The sequence below is a fragment of the Antedon bifida genome, chromosome 5 (assembly GCF_963402885.1).
Source record: "Antedon bifida chromosome 5, ecAntBifi1.1, whole genome shotgun sequence".
NCBI lineage: Eukaryota > Metazoa > Echinodermata > Crinoidea > Comatulida > Antedonidae > Antedon > Antedon bifida.
The window spans coordinates 3,084,398-3,108,680 of NC_136230.1; the positions used below are offsets into that span (position 1 = coordinate 3,084,398).

General features: G+C 33.1%; 2 protein-coding genes across 2 annotated transcripts in view; both read right to left on the minus strand.

Annotated features, from left to right (window-relative positions):
* The window catches only part of LOC144842290 (uncharacterized), a 39,676-nt gene extending 21,913 nt beyond the window's left edge, over positions 1-17,763 (minus strand). Inside the window, exons 1-11 of the mRNA XM_078698721.1 lie at positions 17,577-17,763; positions 14,502-14,764; positions 13,964-14,416; positions 13,585-13,754; positions 11,597-11,896; positions 5,857-6,380; positions 5,133-5,636; positions 4,203-4,634; positions 3,776-3,871; positions 1,657-1,719; positions 881-944 (exon numbers count right to left, since the gene is read on the minus strand). Coding sequence (XP_078554847.1) covers positions 881-944; positions 1,657-1,719; positions 3,776-3,871; positions 4,203-4,634; positions 5,133-5,636; positions 5,857-6,380; positions 11,597-11,896; positions 13,585-13,754; positions 13,964-14,416; positions 14,502-14,764; positions 17,577-17,763 — 3,056 coding nt within the window. The remainder of the gene's footprint in view (positions 1-880; positions 945-1,656; positions 1,720-3,775; positions 3,872-4,202; positions 4,635-5,132; positions 5,637-5,856; positions 6,381-11,596; positions 11,897-13,584; positions 13,755-13,963; positions 14,417-14,501; positions 14,765-17,576) is intronic.
* LOC144842883 (uncharacterized) overlaps positions 1-24,283 on the minus strand; it is a 56,738-nt gene that overhangs the window by 22,364 nt on the left and 10,091 nt on the right. The window lies entirely within an intron of this gene.

Consider the following 24,283-nt stretch of genomic DNA (forward strand, 5'->3'; position numbering starts at 1 on the left):
CATTTTTCCCGTAGGTTTATCAAATTGCTATGATTGATTTGTAGATGATTGCAATCCCACGGTGTCTGTCGCCAACTCTTGAGACATCCAGAAAGGATCAATAACCCGATGAAGTGAATTCCGCTGGATCTTCTTCACCTAGCCAAGATTCGATCAACCAAAATAATTTATTGCAGCAACCACGTAGGCCTATCAATGACTTGGGAACAATATTGAAAATTGTAGGCCTAGGCTTTATCAACTATTTATGATGATACTGTATAACTAACCTTTTCATGTTGCAGTAAAAAGTTTATTTTGTATTTTTGTGTTTATGTACACACTAAACAAAGCAAGACATGCTTTAAATGATGACCGTAAACAATGTACCTAGTTTAGTTCCTATTCTTATTCACACATGGTTTGAGGAATCCTTATTATCGGTCGTGGAGCTAAAGTCTAACCGGAAACACCCATAGTTAGTCATAGATTCTAAATAGTTTTTAGTCGCATGCAAACTCGACTCTATGTCGGTCTGTGCGACTACAGCCAGCCATGTATATGGCCTTGTTTTATAACCTTTTTGTCGGTAAACAATATAATGTTGTGCTCGAGCTGTTTAACCAGATTTTCCAACTAAATTTAATTAGTAAACAGAGTTACATTACGTGGTTAAAATCAGTATGTATACAAACTTTCGATACCATTGGGTAACCAGATACTATAGCAGCTAGCAGTTCTTTTCGCTTATTTACCAAATTGATTAAAGTTAACTATTCTTAACTATATCATTGCTATGCTAAGATAGCACTTTGGTTGTATGGCCTCGAAGTAGATATGCCTACGTATTTTGATTTTAAGTTCATGTTGTAGCCTTTTAGGATTTACAACTGTACATTACCTTTGCTCTATGCTTGATTTGTGCAAATCTGTTGATTGAGTTTTCCTCGTCAATACAGTGATATCTTTGTTATGCAAAAATAATAGAAATCACAGTACAGTACAGTAGAAAAAAACGCTCAAAATATAAAGAATATGCAATATTTTATTATAATTAAATACAATTTTCATCACAAATTGCAAATAACAAAAATATATAGTCCCATAAAAATGTTGATGAATGATAAAATACTTCCATTAGGTAAAGAATAAGACTATTTTAAATAAAAAAAATTTTGGATAGGAAGTTTATATTTCATGTCTTTCTGAAACTACTGAGATTTTTTGGGGGGATTTTGAAACCAGTGACTAAACAGTTCACTTTTGCTAACTTTTATAACTTTGCTAACTCATTATAAATACAGACAATCATGCAGTCTTTCTACTTGACTTGATAAAATCTGCTGCTAAGCAAGTCAGCAAGCGATATTTAAAGATGAAACATTTATATTAATTAATCTGGAACGTAAAAAGCTTTAGAAAACCAGTGAACAAAATGTGAAAGACAGTGTAGAAGAATTGTCAGCATACCTATGCAACAAACAAATAAGGCTGACATTAAGTGTGGCATAGGAGGAATTTCTTAGTAGCAACAGTGTTGGAATGTTTCCAATCAGTAGGTAGGTGTAGTAGAAGTTTGAAAAGACGAAATAATGATACAGGATAAATTCAAATGAGAACGTTTTAATAAAACGAGCAGAAATTAAGGATGCTTTTGTTCAGAATCTGAAGACTCACCTGTTTCTGCTTTAACAAGTTTCATCTCTTCTCTATCACTGATCGGCAATTCTTCTGTTTTGCCTATGTAAAAGGAACAAACAAACATATTACTAATTAGTGTTAAAAATTGAACATGTACAGTACTTTTATTATTAGATTATTGTACAAATATGAGGAAAATGAAATTCAAGAATAGGCCTAAGTGCAAGACCATACAAAAAAACAAAATGAAAAGTAACAGAAATGAGAAAATAAAAATAAACATTAATTTAAAAAGCTAAACTAAGCCGGACACCAACCCGGTGTTTCAGGGATAACTCTAAAATCAAATTTATGCAGTTAAACTAGATTTAAATATATTAATATTAGAAACTCGTTTAAGATCATCTGAAATGTTATTCCAGAGCTTACTACCATGAAATGAAACACTATTTTTCTTATAGTCTGTTTTAGATTTAAGAATAAGTTTCTACTATCAGCTTGTCTAGTATTATAGTTTCTGTGATATGAAAACGGTCAGAAAGATAAAGAGGAACATTTAAACTAAAGATTTTATATACATAATTATTGCTTCTGTATTGTACATTTCTTTGATGAAGATTTAGGTTAAGGTTTTGTAAGGCTTGTGTGCTAGAGTCATATCGTGAAGACCTAGTAATAATCTTGGCAGAACGGTTTTGCAGAATTTGGAGTTTCTTAAAGCATTTTTTATAATGGCAATGCCCCAGACAACACTGTAGAGCTATTAGTGGTTATATAGGTTAAATTGAATTTTTTGAGAAACAAGTGTGCTTGCCTTTCTTAAATAATATAATTCTGGTAAAACGTATTTTGCCTTTACATGATTTTCCCACGTATGGTTTTCATCCATTTCCAACCCAAAGTGTTTACAGCATTTTACTCTTTTAAGAATTTGATTGTCAATTTTAATATTACAATCAATTCAGCTCCTCCTCCCCCTTATATCAGCCAAACAATTGTTAGTTTTTACTTGTAATGGCAGTAAAATGTAGTAAACGATGTAGACACCTTCAAGTGTGGCATTAAGGACTTTCTTAGTAGCAATCCAGTGTTGGAATGTTTCCAATCAGTAGGTAGGTGTAGTAGAAGTTTGAAAAGACGAAATAACGATACAGGATAAATTCAAATGAGAAGGTTTTAATAAAACGAGCAGAAATTATATCTTATGTCTGGTCCACTTGCTTTCCTACATTTCATTTTATTTTATTTACGATGTTCACAACTTCCCAAGGGTTTACATGACGTGGCTTAAGAGCAGATAAGAAAATATGTAGAGATTTTTCTATCAAAGGGCTTACGATCTTATATTACTACTGTACGTTGTACAGACAGCGTCATCAGTATCTTTGTCAATGTTTAAATTCAAACAGTATTTCTGCACATTTTGGCCAATCATAATGCGTAAACTTCTGTACCAATCAATGGATGAAAGTGTTGAATTTTGTCTACATAGAAAAATTGTTTCGCTTTACAAATAAGGTGATTGATTATTCAATTCCTCATATAAGGAAAAAACACACTTTAACGTTAAAGTTAACATTTACGTGCTCGTGCGAAAACTCCCTATAGACATTTAAAAGAAAAAGTAAGGGCCCAAGTATGGAACCATGGGGTATCTGAAACACACTATTACGAACATTTGAGGTTATACCAAATATTTGTTACATGACATCTATCGTTGAGGTAATTCTCAAACCAAAATTACACCTTCACTAAAAGAAAAATATTTCAGCTTTTCAAGTAAAATAATATGGTCCATGGTATCAAAAGCCTTCTTAAGATCTAACTAGACCAGTGTATTTCCCAGAATCAATCCATTCATTTATCCAATTTTCTGTAATATCCATTAAGAAAGCTCGGTACTGAATATTTCATCTCTGTCATTTTAGTCACGTTGATAATCAAAGTAAAGGATGAATACAAAATAAATAAATAAAAATATAAATATTTAAAATTTATTTTTGTAATCAACTAAAATAAATGAAATGACAATGAAAATCATTGTATTAATATATTCCTTTATAGCTAAAGCTATATCTAGTTATTAATTCCATTTTGAATTCTTGTATTTTACTTTCTTGGATGTAACATACATGAGAAGAATCTAGAGACTCACCTGTTTCTGATTTAACAAGTTCTTTCTCTTCTCTATCCATATCCAATTCATTATCCTCGAGGATGTTGGCCAACTCAATTGTTTCACCCGATTCCTCTATAAAGAAATAAAAATACAACTTTTTCTGTTCCTGATATTACCATGTTTTTTATAAAAATAAGATTTAAATAGGTGTGTAAAGAGTGTAAAAACACATCTTACCCAAATCAAACACCTGTAGTAATTAACATGTTATTAAATGAAAGTGACTTGGATGATCTGGTGGTACAAGGTACTGTCGTTTTCACATTTTGTGATGTGAAATGAGCAAAAAGTTTTTTTTTTAATATTCATTTTTTGTACAATGTTTAGTCTTCATCTAATTAATTTGAAGTGGTTTGGATGAGTCTCATTAAATAAGCCATACATTGTGTACACTATTTCTCACCTTCTAGCTTACGTAGTGACTTTTCAAATTCATGTTTATCAATGTGTGTCGTCCACTTTTTAAGAAATTCTTGCCCATCTTCCTTTGCAACTAATATGCCTGCTAAATCTTCAAGAAGTTTGCGGCTTAGATGCAGTCTCCAAAGATTCACAAGGGCATACGGATCGATGACAGATAAATAGAACATTACACTTCCGAATACTATATCATTTAGTTGAAGGCCAATGCGACGAAAGCACTCATAACAACTCTTAAAAAATGGCTGCTTCTTATCACAAGATTGTGGTGCCAATTCTGACAGTTGAGTTATTTCGAAAGGTGGTAGAATATTCTTGGTATTTCTTTGTGCTGATAGACCAATGTCAGTATTTGGAGATGTTCGTTCTTCAGCGCCAGAATTTTCCAGTTTTACTGTTAACAGTATGTCAGCACCTTTAAAATTACAAAAGAATGTTAAATACACTAACTAGATTTGAACTTGTCAGATCAGGTGATTTCTCTATCACGTTGGGTCACAGTGCATTTACAGTATTTGAAAGGTTCCTGGTGTCTTGTGCCAATAAATGAACTGCACATCCTTACACAATACATGACCTTAAACGACCATTGAAGGCCATAATGGTTGTAATTATTATGACATTTTGAGACTTAAAAATGGTAAGATAATAACTCTTGCATTTCTTACAATTGAAAAAAAAGATAGGAAAAAACTAATGGTTCAGTGTTCACAGATGCTCTATTTCACTTTGGTAGTATGCCTACAAGGTACAATGTATTGTTACAATTACTATTACTGTACCAAAAAAAAAATGTTTACTCCAAATTTATACTATTTTCGGAACACAAAGTAATATATCCATAGTGCGCAAATTCGCACCGGGCAGCACATGTTCAAAGGCAGTAAAAAAAATTTTTTAAATATATAATTACCTTTGGTAAGTGGCTTCTCCGGTATTCCTAGTTGTCGCAAAGTTTGAATAAATTGTTCAAGTTTTTCTCTTTCTTCACAGATAATTGTGTTCCGTTCTAGATCCATTATCAGATGCCAATTATCTTCATAATTTTTTGGAGGATCATTGTATGCCTGATCAATTTTGTCCAACTCATCTTTTTCCAATTCAAGTCCAAGATCTACAATTCGTTGTCTAAAATGACTAAATGCTGATATTGGTATTTCTTTTGCGATAGGAAAAAAGATTGCACCAAACTGTTTGGTTGCCTTTATGGTATCATGGAGAATTGTAAGATTTGTTGAACTTAGATCTCCAGAATAAATCAATTCATCCAGCAATTGCTTTGTTTTATTTGCTTTATCCAAGTTACAACCTCCAATATGATCCTGATACAAAACTTTCAGCATCCTTAGATGCCTCTTTCTATCATACCAAGTTGAGACGGTGACTAGAGTTTCTTCAAAACCAACATCAGACATTGCTATAAAAAATCAAAATGAATTACCAATATTCTATCTGAGAAACAGATCAGGTTTATTTATACGAATATTTCTTATCTTCTTAAAATGAATGCATGTTGTTATATAACACAACGATAAAACAAAACATACCGAAATTCTGTTGGAACAGACATTATCTGTACTAATTTGCAAAATAATAAATTATTTGAAATCAGATAATTTGTTAAAATAAACACATACCAAAGCCCAATAGAAAATTCTTTGCTCGAGGTTCAAGACACTTGGCAAATCTCTGTATTGTGTCTGTATGATTTGCATCTAATTTTATAGTACGCTCAAGTTCAAACACTACATCCCATATATTTTCAAACTTTAGGTGCTTTATCTCATAGTATGACATAACACGATTTACGCCTTTTAAACTAACTTGTAACAATGCTTCATACAGACGTTTTCGATAAGACGATAACTTTTCTCTATCTGTATTTTGCACATGGTTGTCATCCATATACTTAGAAATGAGATCTTCTGCACCTCTTTTATTGGATACTTTGGCAACCTCCAACAAAAGGTCTACATCATGAGGTGTAATATTTAGTTCATTTAATAAATCATGTGCACAAAACTCTGGAGAGCTAAGACTTCCTATTGGTACATGGTCGAAAAGGAGGAATTTCAACTGAAGGTAATTTTCACCCTCATAGAATTCACTAATTTCTTGTTTTAAATCCCTAAACTTTTCAAGATCATCCATCTCAAGTTTCCTGCAAAAACAAAATGAAATATAACTATATTTATAAATGTTTTTGAATTGAATGAAAAACATTTTCATTGGTTGAATAAACTGTATAGCGCAACCCGGGTGTGTACATCAACAGACTTTTGGGGCTGGTCCCTGCATTTAACATACATACATACATCCCAAATATAGACGCGTAAACCACGAATGAAGTGGGCCATGAATGTTGAAAAGTGTATAACCCTAAAATACTCTGCCGTACGTGTACTGAAAGTATAAAGCGAATGTACTACATAGAGCTATTTTTTTTATAATAATAATAATAATAATAATAATAATGGCAATTTAAAGCGCAAACATCCGTCTAAAAAAAGACGCTCACTGCGCTACTGAACAAAGAACATGAAAAAAGTTACAAATCTTAAACTACTAGACTACAAACATTACAAATACGCTACAAGTTTTCTGGATAAGACATGGTGAATAAATGAGTCTTTAAGCTAGACTTGAATGTATATAATGTACTAGAGTTTTGAATATGAGATGGCAGGCCATTCCATAGCATTGGAGCATAGTTGGTAAAAGAACGGTCGCCGAAGACATTTTTCGTTTTATGTTCTTGTAGAAGTTGACGGTTTGCAGAACGAAGTCCAGTGCGTTGAGGAGCATAAACATGAAGCAGTTCGGTGAGATACAATGGTGCTAATCCGTGAAGTTTCTAATTATTTTTCAAGTCTATATATAGTTTTAAAAGGAAATAAAAAATCTGTCCTACTAAAAAACAAGGCCATATACATGGCTGCAGTCGCGTGCTCAAGTTAGTGTTTACCGACCAAGCAACCGACCGACATAGTGAGCTGTTAAGAAAAAATTAAGGAAATATACATGCGCCTTGTAAATAAAAGCAGAAATTAAAATACAATATATTTACTGGTAAAAGAGTAAGTAAATACAACGTTTATATGACTGTCACGAGAAGTTTTATTTATAATTTAAGTTATCAGTTAAGTTATTACGATGTTTGTACAGTACAATAGAAATGAATTAGTAGGCGAAATGCAGAACGCTCTTTATCTTTATGTATGTAGCAAGTGGCAGTCTCTGATTGGATGTTCACTTGCACACACGGTATCACTTATGCAAACAGGATATATGTTATACCACCGCTTTAGATTGGTATAGTAGACTTGCTCCAAGTCTGTATTTATTGTCTTTTGTTAGTCCACCAGTCGACTTTTCCATATAATGTATTGTTATATTACATAGCCTATGTAAATACGTGAACGTGATTGGTTGAAACTGCGTCACATGACTACCGCTGCAAGGATCGTAAATCGTATATATCCTCGAGAACGATGATATTGACCGATTAATTTTCGCGTAATTATCGTGTCCCTGTCATTAATAATATAAATTCTCGAGTTCGATGATATTGACTGTGTAATTTTCGTGTGGCAAAACTCGCGTTAAACAAAAGTCATCTACTGGATCTTGAACTCGCGATGGAATTGTCACTCCATCACAAGACAACGCTTCATGCGCTGCGCCACGGAACTTGCTTGAAGAAATTAATCAACTAAACTATTTAAACTATGCATACATAGCGCCCTCATTTGTTATTAGTCCTCCCTAGATGTGATGAAAGATCATTTGTGATTGGTTAATACTCACAGTAGTAACCGGTACGCGCGCGACGCACTGAACATCCGGTGATTCGGCTCGAAGGATGAAGACGAATTATTATTTATTCGGCCTATGATAATATTATTATTATTAATGTAGGCTTATTGATGGAAATTCTTCTGTTATTATTTAAACGACCTAGGCTAGTGAATATTTTATTGCCAAGGAATCATTAATTAGTAATTAGGTTATATGCATTATCATGCATATAACCTCTTGATTCTGTCAGGATCTTTATTTATTTATTCTTTCCTTAGCACTATTTTGTCCGTCAATTATCTTGATATAAGTTTATCTAGCTAAGTCAATTTTTCAGAGTATATTCCTTATGGCCAGGGGCGGATTGCAATATAAAGACTTTGTCTTAGGCTTAGATCTAAGCCCTAAGCCCCTCGCGAAAGTCTTAGTTAAGCCTCTCAGCAAAGTCGATTGCAATATAGCGGTCTTAACTGAGACTTTATTAGGAAAGAATTTCAAACAATCAAACCAGCCTATAGTTACCGACAAATGAGGGCGCTATACCAACAAGTGCAAATAGAGTAATTTAACAATAAGGAGTAGCGACAAGCTCCTCAGTAGGACATATTGAGGCCATTTTAATGCATGAATGGACACAATGCCTATTCAATAGCGTTAAGATTACGTAAATACTAGGAGATTTTAGCAAATAATTAAAAATATTGGCAACAAAATTGTATGTAATTTGATAGTAAATATTGGTTAATTAATACATGCTTAACGTTTACAAACAAATATTTCAAAAAAATAAATTTTAAATATGCTACTATATGTAGTCTTTTCTTGGTCAAAATAGTGTAGCGCTAGGCCGCGTATTATGGAGAATATGCGTACATAGCTTATTGGTGCGGTTCTGGACCGCTAATAGAAATTGATCGTCAGGTAGGTGTGGGCCTATATAGATTTTATCTATTGAAACAATTGGTATTACAAATAATAATACACATGTCTTATAGTTCAATACCCCTTTTCTACACTAGTATCATAAAATCAATTCACAGCAGTATTTAAAGAAGTTAATTTCGCCATGAAATTACTAGCTAGCCTAGGAGCGCTCGCGTCGCGCGGTTAGCGTAAGCCTGCCTGGAGGAGGCTTAGAATCTAAGACCACGGCGCTGACATTCTAAGGCTAAGACTTCTTATTGCAATGGTCTTAAATCTAAGACCATCGTTGCTAAGGGTTTCATCTTGGGCTTAAGTCTAAGACCGCGGTTAAGACCTTTATTGCAATCGGCCCCAGGAATCGATGTGGTTATGTTTTCATGGTGCGCAATCAAAAATTACGCGGTCTACGCGTGATTTAACGAAATCACGTTTGTAATCATATCTTCACAAGCATGAATCACAATTAAACAAAATTTGGTACTCATAAATGTCAGGTCATATTTCATCATATGGCAATACAATTACGTGCGTAGCGCATTTAACGCTTGCGTACGCGCGCTTAAAATGTTCAAAATTGTCAAAATTTATTTTTGATGAAATTAGAGTACGTTTCAGGCAATTTTAAGCGTTTAAAAAATTGCCATGAGTGCGCAGATTGTTGCACGCGCACTGCGCGTTAAACGTTAATGCGCACTCTTTTTGCCCGATTTCTGTTTTACAATCTTTCTTTAATAATATCATCATATTTGATTCACGTTTTAACTCGAAATTGCGTTATACGAGCACGTCAAAAGTGACAGGCTACGCACGTATAAGTTAACAAAATGGTGAAAATATGCTAAATTTTAAAATTAATATATATCGTCAGAATGCAGAGGAACACCTATTTTTTATTTCATTTTCTTGAAGTGTATGTATCATATGTATGATTTATTATCATGATAAAAAGAAATAAAAAAAACAATAATAGCTCAGTACCACCAGTAACCCGTATCACAGTAATTCCTTTTCTGATAATCATATCAAATTAGAGATTATATTAGCATAATAGTATTTCTTAAAGCTACCCATTTTTCTATACGTGTTTCTTTATTGTTATATGTTTCACATTCAATGTTATATAACATATTGCTTTTAAATGAATTCCATAACGATTTACCCACTGGCTATTTAGTGCTGATAACATTTTTATTCTATAAATAGTAAATGCTGCAAAAGTGTAAATATAATCTATTAGCTTATCTCCCGTTCCTAGTATTAATTGTTTAAATGATATATTATTGTGGTTTAAACTTACAAAGATACTAAGCATTTTCCTCAAAAATTTCTGAATAAATCTACAACTAAAAAACAAATGATTTTCATTTTCAATTTCTCCACATTTGTCACACGTTTGTGTTTCCTTAACTTTCCACTGATACAGCCGTTTGTTGGTAGGCAGTATTCTATGTAACATCTTATAATTGAATTGTGCTAGTTTCTTATCTTTCATTTTACATACTTTCCGTAACCAAGATGTTTTCCAATCTATTTTGCTATCATTGAAGTACTCTTCCTATTTTAGTTGTGACATTGGAATAATGAAATATTCTTTCACAAACCATGAGTATATTAGTTTGGTAGTATTAATCACATACTTGGTCCCAACTAACTCATCATTATCATCACAATTGAAAATATCTACCTCCTTAATAATACGTTTCCACTGAATTGGTATTGCCTTAATAATGCACAAATACTCATTTAACCAGTTTGTTTTACATTGTAGTTTCACCAGTATTTCGTTTGATGTTAAAAAAGTGTTCTCATTAACAATGTCTTTAATACTGATAATGCCACTGTCAATCCAATGCTTGTAGAAAAGCGATTTTTTTTTTAGTTTAACGTAGTGGTTTCCCCACAGTTGCTCATTCATTATATCGTTATAAGTTTCAGGTTTTTTTTAGAGATTCTGTTATAATTTATGTAGGCTTTTATCATATTTTTGTAAAACAGTGGAATTTTATCAGAATTAACATCAATAATGCTATAACATGACATATTAAGTAAAACATTTACATCACATATTTTTTTAATATAATACATTGGAATATTTTTCCATTTAGCACCATCATCATTCATAATGCTTTTTAACCAGCCACACATGAGTGCGTTAACATGAAGAGTAAAATCAGGCATTTTAATGCCTCCCATCTCATCATCACCAATTAGAGTTTTTCTTTTTATCTTTTCCCTTTTATTGTTCCAAATAAAATTATATATTAGATTTGTAACTTGTGTATATACATATTTTGGAACATCAGTGATATTTGCAGCATATGTTAATTTAGATAGTGCAAGACTTTTCAGGATTATTATTCTACCAAAAATTGAGAGATTTCTAGCATTCCATTGTTTTAAAGTCTTTTCTAGCTATATTAATTTAACATCCCAGTTTTTTCTGGTACATTCTTCTGTATTATACCCTACATATATGCCTAAAATTGTGATAGGGTGTTTTACCCAATTTAATTCTAAAGGCCTATCTATTCTGTTCTTCCATTTACCAATCCAAAAAGCATTGTTTTTTTTTTATTTAGTGTCATTCCAGATACTTCACAAAAAAGTTCAATTACACTGACTGCTGACTTAATACTTTTGTCATTACCAACATACAAAACAGTATCATCGGCTAATTGGCTTATTCTAGCTTCTATGTTATTTTCATTATTTGGAAGTTTAATACCCTTATAGTCATCTTTGTTTCTTATTCTAGATGCCATTACTTCAACCACTAAAATGAATAACAGAGCAGATAGAGGACAACCTTGTCTGATACCTCTTTCCATTTTAAAATTGTTTGAAACCCAACCATTGTTAACTGTGACACATTCAACGTTATTATATAATACTTTTACCCAGTTACAAAAGAACATTCCAAAGTTAAACTTTTCTAGAACATTGAACATAAAATCTCTACAAATAGAATCAAAAGCCTTATTAAAATCTAAGGTAATTATTGCCCCTTCGATATCATTACACTCTGTATAATAAAGCAGGTCTTCTATTAACCGAATGTTTTCACCAGCGAAACGGCCTTTTATATAGCCTTTTTGGTCTGAACTTACTATTGATTTAATAACCATTTTAAGTCTGTTACTTAATACATGTGCAAGAATTTTGTAATCGGTGTTTAAGAGGGTAATGGGACGCCAATTATTCAAATTTTCTCTTTCTCCATCCTTGAACAAAAGGGTGATTACACCTCGTTTTTGCGAAAAGGATAATTTCGTGAGAATTATAACTTTCATTTAACGCATCGCAAATTAAATGTTTAATATTATTCCAAAAGAACACATAAAATTCAACACTTAGACCATCCGATCCTGGTGTTTTATTTTTTTCCATCATTGAAATGGCCTTTTTACATTCATCAATAGTGACGTAACCTTCACAATTTTCTTTTTCTATTTCTGAAAGCTTGTTTATAATAGAATTACAAAGGTATTTCTTAATTTTTCCAGGGTTTATAACATTTTTTGCGTATAAACTTTCGAAATGTTGTATTTGTTCTTTTAAAATATCAATTGGGCTCGTTGCTAAGCTCCCATCTTTAGTAATTAAACTTTTTATGTGTTTCTTTTTACTTTTGGATCTTTCTAACCCAAGAAAGTATTTTGTATTCCGCTCGCCTTCCTCGATCCATTTTACTCTGGACCTAATTTGCGCGCCTTTTGCTTCTACATTATAAATGTTTTCAAGCTCTATTTCTTTTGTTTTCAATTTTATTTTCAATGGTTATATCACAATTTTGAGTATTCATAATTGTTTCATTTAAGTTTTTTATTTGTTTTTGTAATTTTTCTTTCTTTTTATTCTGGTTTTTATTTTTTTGTTTTCCGTATGCAATTGAAAATTCTTTTATTTTTGTTTTTACAAGCTCCCATAACAAACTTGCACTTACAGGTTCTCTATTATTTTTTAGTATTGAAACATCAATTATTTTAATTACTAATTTTGTAAATGTTTCATCTTTCAGAAAGCTATTGTTGAACATCCATAAACCAGGACCGCGTATTTTTTCATGCAAATCTATTTTAATTGATACCCCCTGGTGATCAGTGAGAATAGCTGGACGAATGTCACAGGCTAAAACATCATTTGAAAAGAGATCTTCTGATATTCACCAGTAATCCAGCCTACGGAAAATGTTGTTAAATTTCTTACGCCACGTAAATTGTCGCTTATTCATGTTTTTGGATCTCCAAATATCATTTAAATTAAAATTTTTCATTAAGTTTTTAATTGTAAAAACAGATTTATCAGACCTATTTGCGCTCCCTTTTTGGTCAATGTCACTATTCATGATGCAATTCAGATCTCCACCTAGAATGATAGAATTACTCTTCCCTCCATCAAAGTCATTGTAACATTTGTGTATGGTCCTAAAGAATGCACTTCTATTTTTGCTTTCATTAGGAGCATAAATATTTATAATGTCCAATTCCTTTTCATTTATCATTAAATTAAGAAATATATATCTTCCATCAATATCAGTTAACTTTTTAACAATTTTGCATTCAAGACCTTTTCGTAATAGTATCGACACTCCTCTACTATGTGAATTACCTATACTATGGATCGCTTCACCTTCCCAAACAAACTTTGATTTATTAAGAATCTCATTTGTTAGATGGGTTTCCTGAAGCAGACATATATCCGCTTCTTGATCTTTTACCCATTGGAATAGCTTATGTTGCTTATTTATATTTCTAGCTCCTCTAACGTTTAGTGTTATACAATGTAAATTCATAAGATTAGAGTAAAGAGCTTCCTAAGGAAATTACAATATTTAGAATACATATTATTAACATTAAATTACTTGTTTTTGTTTCTCTTTCTTAAACTTCTTTTTTCAATACTCTTTGTTTTTTCTTCTGTCCTGCCTTCATTTCCGGACTGTTCCTTCAGATCTCTCGCTGCTTTCTTGTTTGTGCTAACACTTTTACTTTTTTGCATACTTTTTTCAAAGTAGTCAGTTACCTTCTTCTGTTCATGCTCCTCTCTTTCCCCAACTTCCTGCTCCTCTCTTTCTTCAGCTTTCTGGTTCTTTCTTCTCGCTACTTCTTGTTCCTCTCTTTCTTCAACTTCCTGCTCCTCTCTTTCGTCCACTTCCTGCTCTTCTCTCTGCTCCTCTCTGTCGTCATCTTCCTGCTCATTTTGGTTTGTGTGTTTTTCTATAGTGATCTCACTTGTTTCTTTCTGCGCATTTTCATCATCTGATGATTCACTACTTTCATCAATACTAAACACTTCATCATGTGTTTCTGTATCAGATTGTACCGTAGCTCTTTTCCCGTAGTGGTTATCGTTAGCATTATTATTTTTTGGGTTTTCAATTAAATACCGATTCCCAAACTTTATTAATGTATGCACCAGGTGAACCAGATGATGATACATTATGCGCTTCAACATTACATCTGTCCCTAGTATGCCCTGGTAAATGACACTTGAAACAGATTATATCAGATTTGCATTGAAAAGCTAAATGCCCAGTCTTTGTACATTTGTTGCATTTCACTTCCTGACCGTCATGAAAAGCCCGTGCTCTAAAACCATTTATTATTATCTGTCTTGGTATTGGCGATTTTAGCTTTTCTACAACGACAGTTCTGTCACCGTTTAGCCAGCTGGTTAATTGACCATTAACCCTTATTTTTAGCCTTGTAACATCTCCCATTGGTTTGCATCCTAGCGCTTTCAACTTGCTAGCAATCTCTACGTCAGCAACCGATAATGGTATATCCTTTATGACTATTCTCGTTGTTTCCGTGTTGTTGTATGCTAAATAAGGATTTTTATCATGAATTGTAATAATACAATTCCTAATGTTTAGTCCATTCGTAATTAGTTTCACTCTATCATTTCTATTATTTAGATAAATTCGCCATAGGTTCCGTATTTTTTGAACACCGATTACAGGCCCGTAGTCAGGGGGGGTTTTTATGGTTCGGGCGAACCCCCCCTTTACAGCGAACCCCCCTTAACCGACTGCGAACCCCCATCCCCGACATCCCCAATACCTCACCACCCTCATCTCTGAAAATCCTCCAAATACGTGCCCCACAATACAAAAGGTTATTTGTAAATTGAAAAATTCGTTAACTCGTTCTGAATAACTCATACCTTATTGTTAAACAAATGAATTGGTTGCCGAAAAATAATACGAATTTTTGGTCCCAGGATGTAACATGATATTGACGTGAGCTTGGGCACGAACGAATCGTACAAAGGACACCGCTAGACAACCGCGTACCTATTGTTTCGATCACTGGCAGTCAGCATGCATATATAGCCTTCCGACGTACATCAAAAAATGGAACGCTGCGGTTACCTACAATATGTATGTGTGGCTATGAAGTATAGTGGATTATAGTGAATTTAATATATTACACTATAATATCTATGGTATCATGTACTGTAGTTTACACCTATAGCATTCGATTATTTTTTTCTAGACCACCAGCCGATACGTAGGCCTACTCAACTGTATCAATACCACCTATTTACATTGATATATTTAGTTTCCTCAACAAATTGCTGTAAATAAATATAGATAGAGCTATCAGGGGCGGTCGCAGGACTATTTTAAGAGGGTTGCCCAAAGACTCCAGGGCTGTAGACACTGAGTATTTGAGCAAGAAAATTGTTAAATGACACCCCTAGATGGCCGCAAATGGTACTCTCGCACGTAAAATTCATGATTTTTTTTTCGTTCAATGCGAACGTCACGGGGAGGTCCCCGATGAAGGTACTTTTGGTACGGTAATACATTCTAATAACTGTACTCAATTAATGTAAATTAATTATCAATTAATAATTTTAAAAAGTTATACAAAAAATATGAAGCTGTTGCTATAAATATATTGAGCAAAAGGTTAAATTGTATAATTTGGAATTTTAATTCATTTAAAAATGCTAAATAAAGTTTCCAAAAATTCATTTTTATTTATCCACTATAAACTTTACAAAAGTGTTGTTTTAAACCACACTCCAAATAAAACATAGAAAAGAATGATAGGACATTTGCAGAAAGAAGCAAACTTTGCTCTGCTACCGGTATAACACGGTTAAAATTTCGGAACGTCTATAAATTACTACGGAAATTCGGCCTAATATTTACGAACGTACGGAAATGAAGATAAATAGGGTACTACACGCATCGGAAATACAGAATACGCACAATTATGATTTGGCCTAAAAATTGGCCTTAGATTATGGAAAACCCCCGGCAAAACGCAATAATTATGGACAAATCGATTATTAGCCTTGGCAATATGCCTAATATTTAAAAGGAATGAATATAGGCTATATTTCGTTTGTCGATGAATTTTTGAATTCATGTATGAATGATTGATCCATTAGGTAATCTGTGATGGCTCTAGTAACACTGCTATACGTGGGTAATTTGTGAATAACGTAGTATGCTACATACACGAGCCTAGATAGGGAAGATCTGTACTGTCGTTCATTGCGAGAGGAGGGGGAAGTCCGGTAATGTGTCATGAAAAATGTAACAAGCCAGAGATGAAATAAAATCACTAACATTTAGCTGATTGTCGTTGTTTTAGTCGTCGTCAGAAGTTTATCGACCGACATCTATTTCTCATGTGTTGAGCGTTTCTTTAATTGAATAATTTTGGATTTTCAGTAAATTACCAATGGTTTATTCAAAGTCAAACTGTAACTAATCCCTCACTATTCAATCAAAATGTTATTATTATACTACTATATTGTTGAAAAATGGATTGCGTGACATGAAAATGGATTGATAGTAAAACGTAACAAAGATACGTTCTTGTCTGGTTATTAGGTATTCATGCTCCGATGAAGCAGAGGATTATTTTTGTAGCGTTCCATTTAAAATGAAAAGAAATATTTTGGTTGTGAAGGTCGTTTTAACAATTAGGCTAATATCAAAACATTCAACAATAATAAAATGCCCTGCAACTCTGTAACTACTTTATGACTAAGCCTATCAAGTTCCGGGTCCGGATGGATATTGTATACGATGAAATGGAACTCAATTTTAATTTAGTGGCAGAAACAACATTTAGTATGAAATTAAGGCTGTTGCCCGGGCCACAAGGGAAACACCCCTGGGTCCGCCCCTAGCTATAATAAGCATTGAATTTGCCTTCTCACCCAAATTGTGCTTTTTTGGGGGGGGGGGGGGGGGGGGGGGGGGGTGGGGGGGGGGGGGGGCTTGTAACTTGAACGCAAAACAAAATACCGAGTGAATGATCAAACAATCGGCGGTGGTTCCGCACACAGAGCACGCGCATCTAACATACGGCGGCAACAAATGTTATCGTGAGGAGGAGGAAAAAAGTACGATCGTTTTGTTCAATCGTAGCATGCTGCATGAGAGTGTTTTTCCGGCCAATTAGAGGTGCCATTTATCATGAATGTTATGTACGAGAGTACCATTTCCGGCCATCAAGGGGTGTCACTAAATTCGCCTCAGACCCCACCCGCGGCGCAGTGACCCAAATACTTATTGTCCGAACCCCCCCCCCCCCCCCTCCCCTTGACAGATCCTGGCTACGGCCCTGGATTATACTTTCTGCAGCAATTATTTTTAGTAGGGCTATACATAGGTCTTCATCTTTGAAAAAGCTTTTTCCTGTTGGTATTTGATCAGCCTTCAAAAAGACTGGCTTCACTACACTACGTTCTTTGTTTACTGTTTGCCCGTTCATCCTGTTGATTTCGTCACCGCCAGCCTGTGCAGCACTGTACATTCCTTTGTTAGTCCCGTTTCTATGGGCTTTTGACGCCATTGTTTGGCTTTCACCGGGCTTAGACGTGAACGATATACAAACTGTTTTTTCCTAGTATTTCTTTGAGGTAAAAAACTTCCACCTTAACAAAGACTTGGTTTAACTTGACTTATTCACTGTGTTATACTCACTTAGAAATCAATCGAGATTTAGAAAACGTCAAATTTTAACTATATTTCAGGAGCTGTAATAAACTATACCTTGGTTAAGTAAAATCACAGGGCCTAATTCTCTTAATTTTTTTACATTTTTAAAGATGTCATCATAGTAAAAAAATATAATTCATAGCGGTATGTAATAATTTATTTGCACCAAAGTGGTTACTGCATAGTAAATACACGGAGGAATTTGTCTACAACTTTTAGTCAGTTGTGCTGGTCTGTGCTCGTGTCTATGGCATTCAAGGTACCGAGATCGAGTCTCACCTTGGGAAACGAAATAAGATTTTTTTTTATTATCCGTATTGTTTGTTCAAATTTATTTCTTAGTGTATAGATTTTTCACAGGATTTATAATGAAATCTAGATAAAAAGTAACTTATGTCTTTATTATTATGTAACAACAAATGTGGTTTATGACATTATACGCATATGGATCTTGGATCGGATTGTGATACCGGCTATTGTATTCGCGTTAGCAAGGTCCTATCATATATTATAAATAATTAAAGATTCTGAGAAAATCAATCAATCAATATATCTTTTAAAAATCAATTATCTTTATTTAAATCAATGCATATAATAATTTTACCTTGCAGTGCTTACATCACTTTACATGAGGGATACTGTACATACAATTCACATTGCATCATCGTATTCGGGATTGTCAACGTTGGACCACCTGAGTCTGCTAATTTAATTTATTGATCAATGTAAGAAAATGTTAACATTTGTCCCCGTATAGCTTATGTTAGTTTCGATTTTTGTGTATCCAATCAAACTTAACTGTTATAATGAAAGTCCTACATAAGTGTTAATGTATATACAGTATAAGCCCATGGAGTAATTTATAATTCTTCCATAAGCTTCCTAATTACATGCAAAGATAATAAAAGCGTCAAATTTTGTATCTTAGGCCTATTTGTTTTGTGTGTTTGCATTGTATTTCAGTAATAAACGGCTACTACTGCAAGGAAACATTTTGTACTATAGGATACCCGGTAATCATAATTATGGTGCAACAAACACTTAAAATCGACAAAGCACTCCAAATAGGACAATTTTTTTTTTTTTGTATGCCTGTTATGTTCTGTATTTCACGCAACATGTTATTTTTTTCTTTTTTTTTGGTGCATTTTTGTTTTATTTCAAGTTATTATTTGGACGCACCTTTATCATCAAAGTGTGCCAATGTTGTAAAGTGAAGTATCCAATAAATTATTATTTACGCATATGAGGGCCTATACCACCAGATTATTAAATTACTATATTTTGAATAGCTGGTCGATAAACAACTTCCCTTCTTGTAGACATAAAAACAAAATGTGACTCCTTTAATTCACAACCAAACGGGAAAATGGCTCCCGTTACTAGCTATTTTGAACACTCATGTTTTATCATGACTATATTATATCAGTTCATCACATTGGAAGGCCTATAAATAAATTGACAAAATTATGTACAATTTTGCAAAATAAAATAAATAAATACTCTATCTTTATATACCGTTATCACAAATTATTGTTCGCATGTACATAGCCCCAGTAAAGTTTTCAATTATAACTCTAATATCAAGATTTATTATTATCTTACCTTCTTTTCATAGTCCCACAATGAAACAAACAAGATGGCGGCGTTCCATAGCTTGTTGAATATCATATGCTTACAAGCATACAGATAAAATACAAGGTACGACGGCGCCAAAATTATTTCCTGGGGAAATAACCTATAACGGTTTATTGTCACAAAACAAACAATGGCAATAAACGATCGTGCCGAATCGGGTTTGATTATCAATAACACAGGGCAGGAGCTATTCGGTGAATATTTGAATGTTTGTAGTTAAACTGTATCAATGTGAACAAGAGCTATATATTTATGGAACAATAGCATTACAACGAGTTGTTGGGTGAATATTTGATTATGGCTTTGTGTTATGAGAATTGTATTCCCAGCATGCCACACAAAATGTTGGTGACGAAACAAGCAAAACAAATCAATACACAATACCGGTTTTATAGTTAATGTACTATGAAAAACATGAAAATCGTTAACTGTTTTAAAAGATCGATCCGGCTATGATTCTTGAGTGATGTTTTTGCTGTCTTCTCTTCTTCCGGAATGAATAAATAACTGATTATTAACTACCCCCTTTAAACATTTTTACACAGATCAGCATCATATTCAATTTCTCAGCTCTTATATGGTTTTCTTTTTTCCTGACGCTTCGGGACTAAATGAATCTTCCCTTTATTTGTTGGTATCTGGAATTTCGAAGCTATTTGTTTGAAAGAAATAACTTCTAAATTAACAGATTGAAATGATGAATTGCATTAAAGGAAGAATAAGTATGAATAATTGTTGTAAGCATGCATGAGGTCAATATAAAACCGCTATGCATGGACTGTCGTACTCCTTTTGCCTTTGTGTACACCGCCCTGTCTACGCCCATGTAATGAATAATAAGTATACCCATAATAATGAATGTCTTATTGCACTAGAAATAAATTAAATTGAATGATAGTAAACATAACGAATAAGATATTTTATCAGTATTTATATATGGTTTTTATATTTACAGTATCTGTATTGTTTATGTTCTATTCGAAAGAGATCGACAATTAAATGCAAACAATGGTCATATGCCAAGTTTGAGATTGCTCCTGGCTCCTCCTATTATCTCAGGTTCTTCTTAATTATCTTTTGCCGTTCTAGTACAAACTACCATCACTCCTTACTTCAAACATATATCAAATGTTATTTTAGTTCTTTAGTTTAGGCCTATATTCAAACATAAAAATAGCGTCCGTTACATAATTTGGATGCGCCCGGCCTACAACTATTGGAGATGGCGACTAAAATCGTTTTCCTTGGAAACTACACGATTCTATTAATAACCCATCCGCTGTGAAATAAACAATGCAATAGAAGTGCAGTTGGTTTTTCGTTCTTCCTTTCTTTAGAGTATACCATGAATAAATAAGTTATTCTCCATGAGTATATCTATTGTGCCCGCTGCTATACAATCCAAACAAGAATAATCATTTTGTATTTGCTGAATATCTGAGTGTTTTGAATTGAACCATGTAAATAAATTGAACAATAATGTACAATCTTCTAGTTGTATAGGCTAGTAGCTAGGGAATTATATCCTTTCTGACTGAAACGCCATCTTGTTTAAGCATTTAATTTACAAAATCACGAAAATCATGAAAATGTTTATAGTAAGTACATTGCCGCAGATTTTGATTTTTTGTAGTGATGGGATATATAATTTATAATATATAACACATATAAACAGACTATAAATTACATAATAAAGGACAGTCATAAGTCATTAGTCATAAAATAATAATTTTTTCTACAACATGAATATGTCAGTTAATCTTTACATTGTACACTCATGAATACATTTTTTCGTAATCAAAAAAGAACAGGGTAAAATGTACTAAAACACTGCACTGTAACAAAACAGCCACAAACTTTTAATGATCTGTGTAGACTAGGCTAAGAAGGATTCTTATCCTAGTCTACATCAGATCAAAGTTACAAAGATCACTTGTAGAGTAAACAACAATTACTGATCTAAGATACGGTCCAATAAATAGATTACAAATAATTTGTTTTAGAGAAAAAACATACTGAAGACGGAAACAGATTGTACATTCATTATTATTCAATACTTACTATTTTTTTTCAATTATCTATATTCATTATTATTATTACACTGCAAATATTATTAATATTCAATCTGAGAATCCAACAAGATGGCGCTGTACGACAGTACAATTACGCGTTACATTACATAAACTATTTTTATTTAAATTCCTCCAACCGACACAGGATAAGTTGAGGTTATGTATTCTTGATAGTAACTTGATATTTTTTGCGTTTAAATCTATAGAATGTTACTCCCACTATAAAAACGAAACAAATAACAGATATTGGATCCGAGAAGTTCAATTCAAAATATAATTCAAATATAGATTCACATTGTTTTGTCGTAGGTCCCTATAACAGCGATTACTACATTTTTTTCTGCCCTTCGTGATAATAATAATGTGATTTTTTCAGTTTTTTTTGTTCAGTACTTTCCTTAAATGATTAGGCCTAACTTAGGAAAGGAATTCACGAGTAACCACTGATTTATTGATTTGATAACACTATAGATTGACAGATAAATTGAGTATGTAAAGATTGCCAAGTCCACTTACCCATCCTAAACAAATACTTTAAAAATAACTACCTAAAAACACCAAAGCTATGTACAAGCATTTCTTACGTTACAATTAATTCCTAAAGGATGCACTACTTTTATTATGTAAAACAATAAAAATATTTATAATAATTGATACAAATACATTGGGGTAAGAAGAAGTACATATTGTTACGATATCATTTGCTGTCAAACTTGTAATAGCCTAAATCTATTTAAGATTGTGGGAGGGAAACCCGGACACCACCCTTTGTCTGGCTTCACACTCGTTTATTCCAACCTTCAATGCTCAAACATTAGTGATATGACATCATCATGTCCATATATGGGCACATCACATTTTGTTTGTCACATAAAGTTTGATAGTGTAAACAGAGCTTAAAAAATGAATTAACATTCATTTATTATTTGCTCATTTTTATATTTTTTGATTGAGCGAGACAAAGCTTTTATTGAGTAGTACTACCAATAAATATTGAACACAGTGTGAATGCAATGTTACACTTATACTCAGGAAAAAATGGAATTGTAGGTTATATTACTGATAATTAAGGCAGTTGGCATAGTTTATCACTGTAATTCAAATAGTACCACAACACTCTACTTTTCTCATTATTAAATTTTAACAGGCATATACACTGCCATCATACATTTGTCTGACAGACATTTTGAAATCTAAGAACACATTCTTATGCCCACTTTATAATTTATCTGATCACACAAACTTTATTTTGTGTAGCTTCACACTCAGAAAAGTAGTAAAGACCTGCTCTACTTTTCAGACAGGCTGATTGGTTGAATTTCTGAACATTCAACCAATCATAGCACGTTTATCAAAAGTTGCAGCAGACAATCAAAAGTACAGAATTGGATGCGAGGGATAAGTGCACTCTGACACACTCTAGGCCTAACAGTTAATTATTTGAAGAAACTCATTGTTAATGGAATTTAAAGTGACCCACAATACAAAAAGAAAAGTCTGAGGCTACTATCAGGATGTCAGTTGCTTTCAAACGGAGAGAAGAAGGTATGTTTATAAAGCTAGGCCTATAACGAAATGATAGGTGTTGGGGGCCTAGCTCGATCAATCAAGTAAATGAGCGATGGTTGTATACTCCCATATGTATGAAAGGTTGGGCGTAGGCCTACATTGATAAGACATTTCAGGTTTCTGTCAGATTAATGTACTGTAGGCCTATGTGGCTTGCTTATACATTCAATCATTCCATACATTGATTTAACGTTACGTGCAGTTACATTTAATGATGTATTTTGCAAGAAATTGGTGCATGGTATGTGTGTATTTTGTCATTGCTAAGCCTCACCGGTTGAGCATGTACGGTGAATGTTGAATACGGACGCAACCTTTTGAAATAGTGGGTGCCTACTCGACCAATCATATTTTATACTTGGGTGGTATATTAGGCTCAGTATGTTAAAATTTAAAAATATCAAACCCAATATTTTTAAACTTCCGCAATTACGATTTTCATTTCTTTTTGAAAAATAAAATATTTACTATCAAATGCATTTGTATTTTTGAATGAATTTGTTCAATTTTTTGGAGTTTGGTGTTACTGTGGTCAAATGCATGTCCGTTTTACGCGTGCAGTCAAAATGTTATGAGACATCGTCTGCTAGTCTAGAGAAGTACAGTATATGACTAAATAATGATATATAAATATATGAATTTGCTAATAATGTTTAATTTTATTTCGGAAATCGGTGGCGCCCTGCTGACCGTATAAATATCGAGTACGCGTAATTACGGTACTACACCACGCGCGCGTCATTTGATTGACTGATCCATGTGTGGTTTAGTATTTGATTGATAGTCAGTCGTTTTCTAGGATCCTTTCGTAGAATAGATTTGATTAAGCCTGTAGCTTCTCTTGAAATATGGCTTAATTTAGGGAATGGAACGCGGTCTAAATCCATTGTTGCAATAATTCTGTTGATGTTGGAGTCATCGTATGGCATTGATCCAATAATCTGAAATAAAATAAAAGTCATATTATTAAAAAAAAAAGTGCGTGTGACGTAATTGTTCGCATTAATGTGATTTTTTCTGACAATATTTAATAAAGGTAATTTTATTTCCATTAGGCCTATGCCGGCTCAAACTCGTATCTGAAAAAAAATGCTT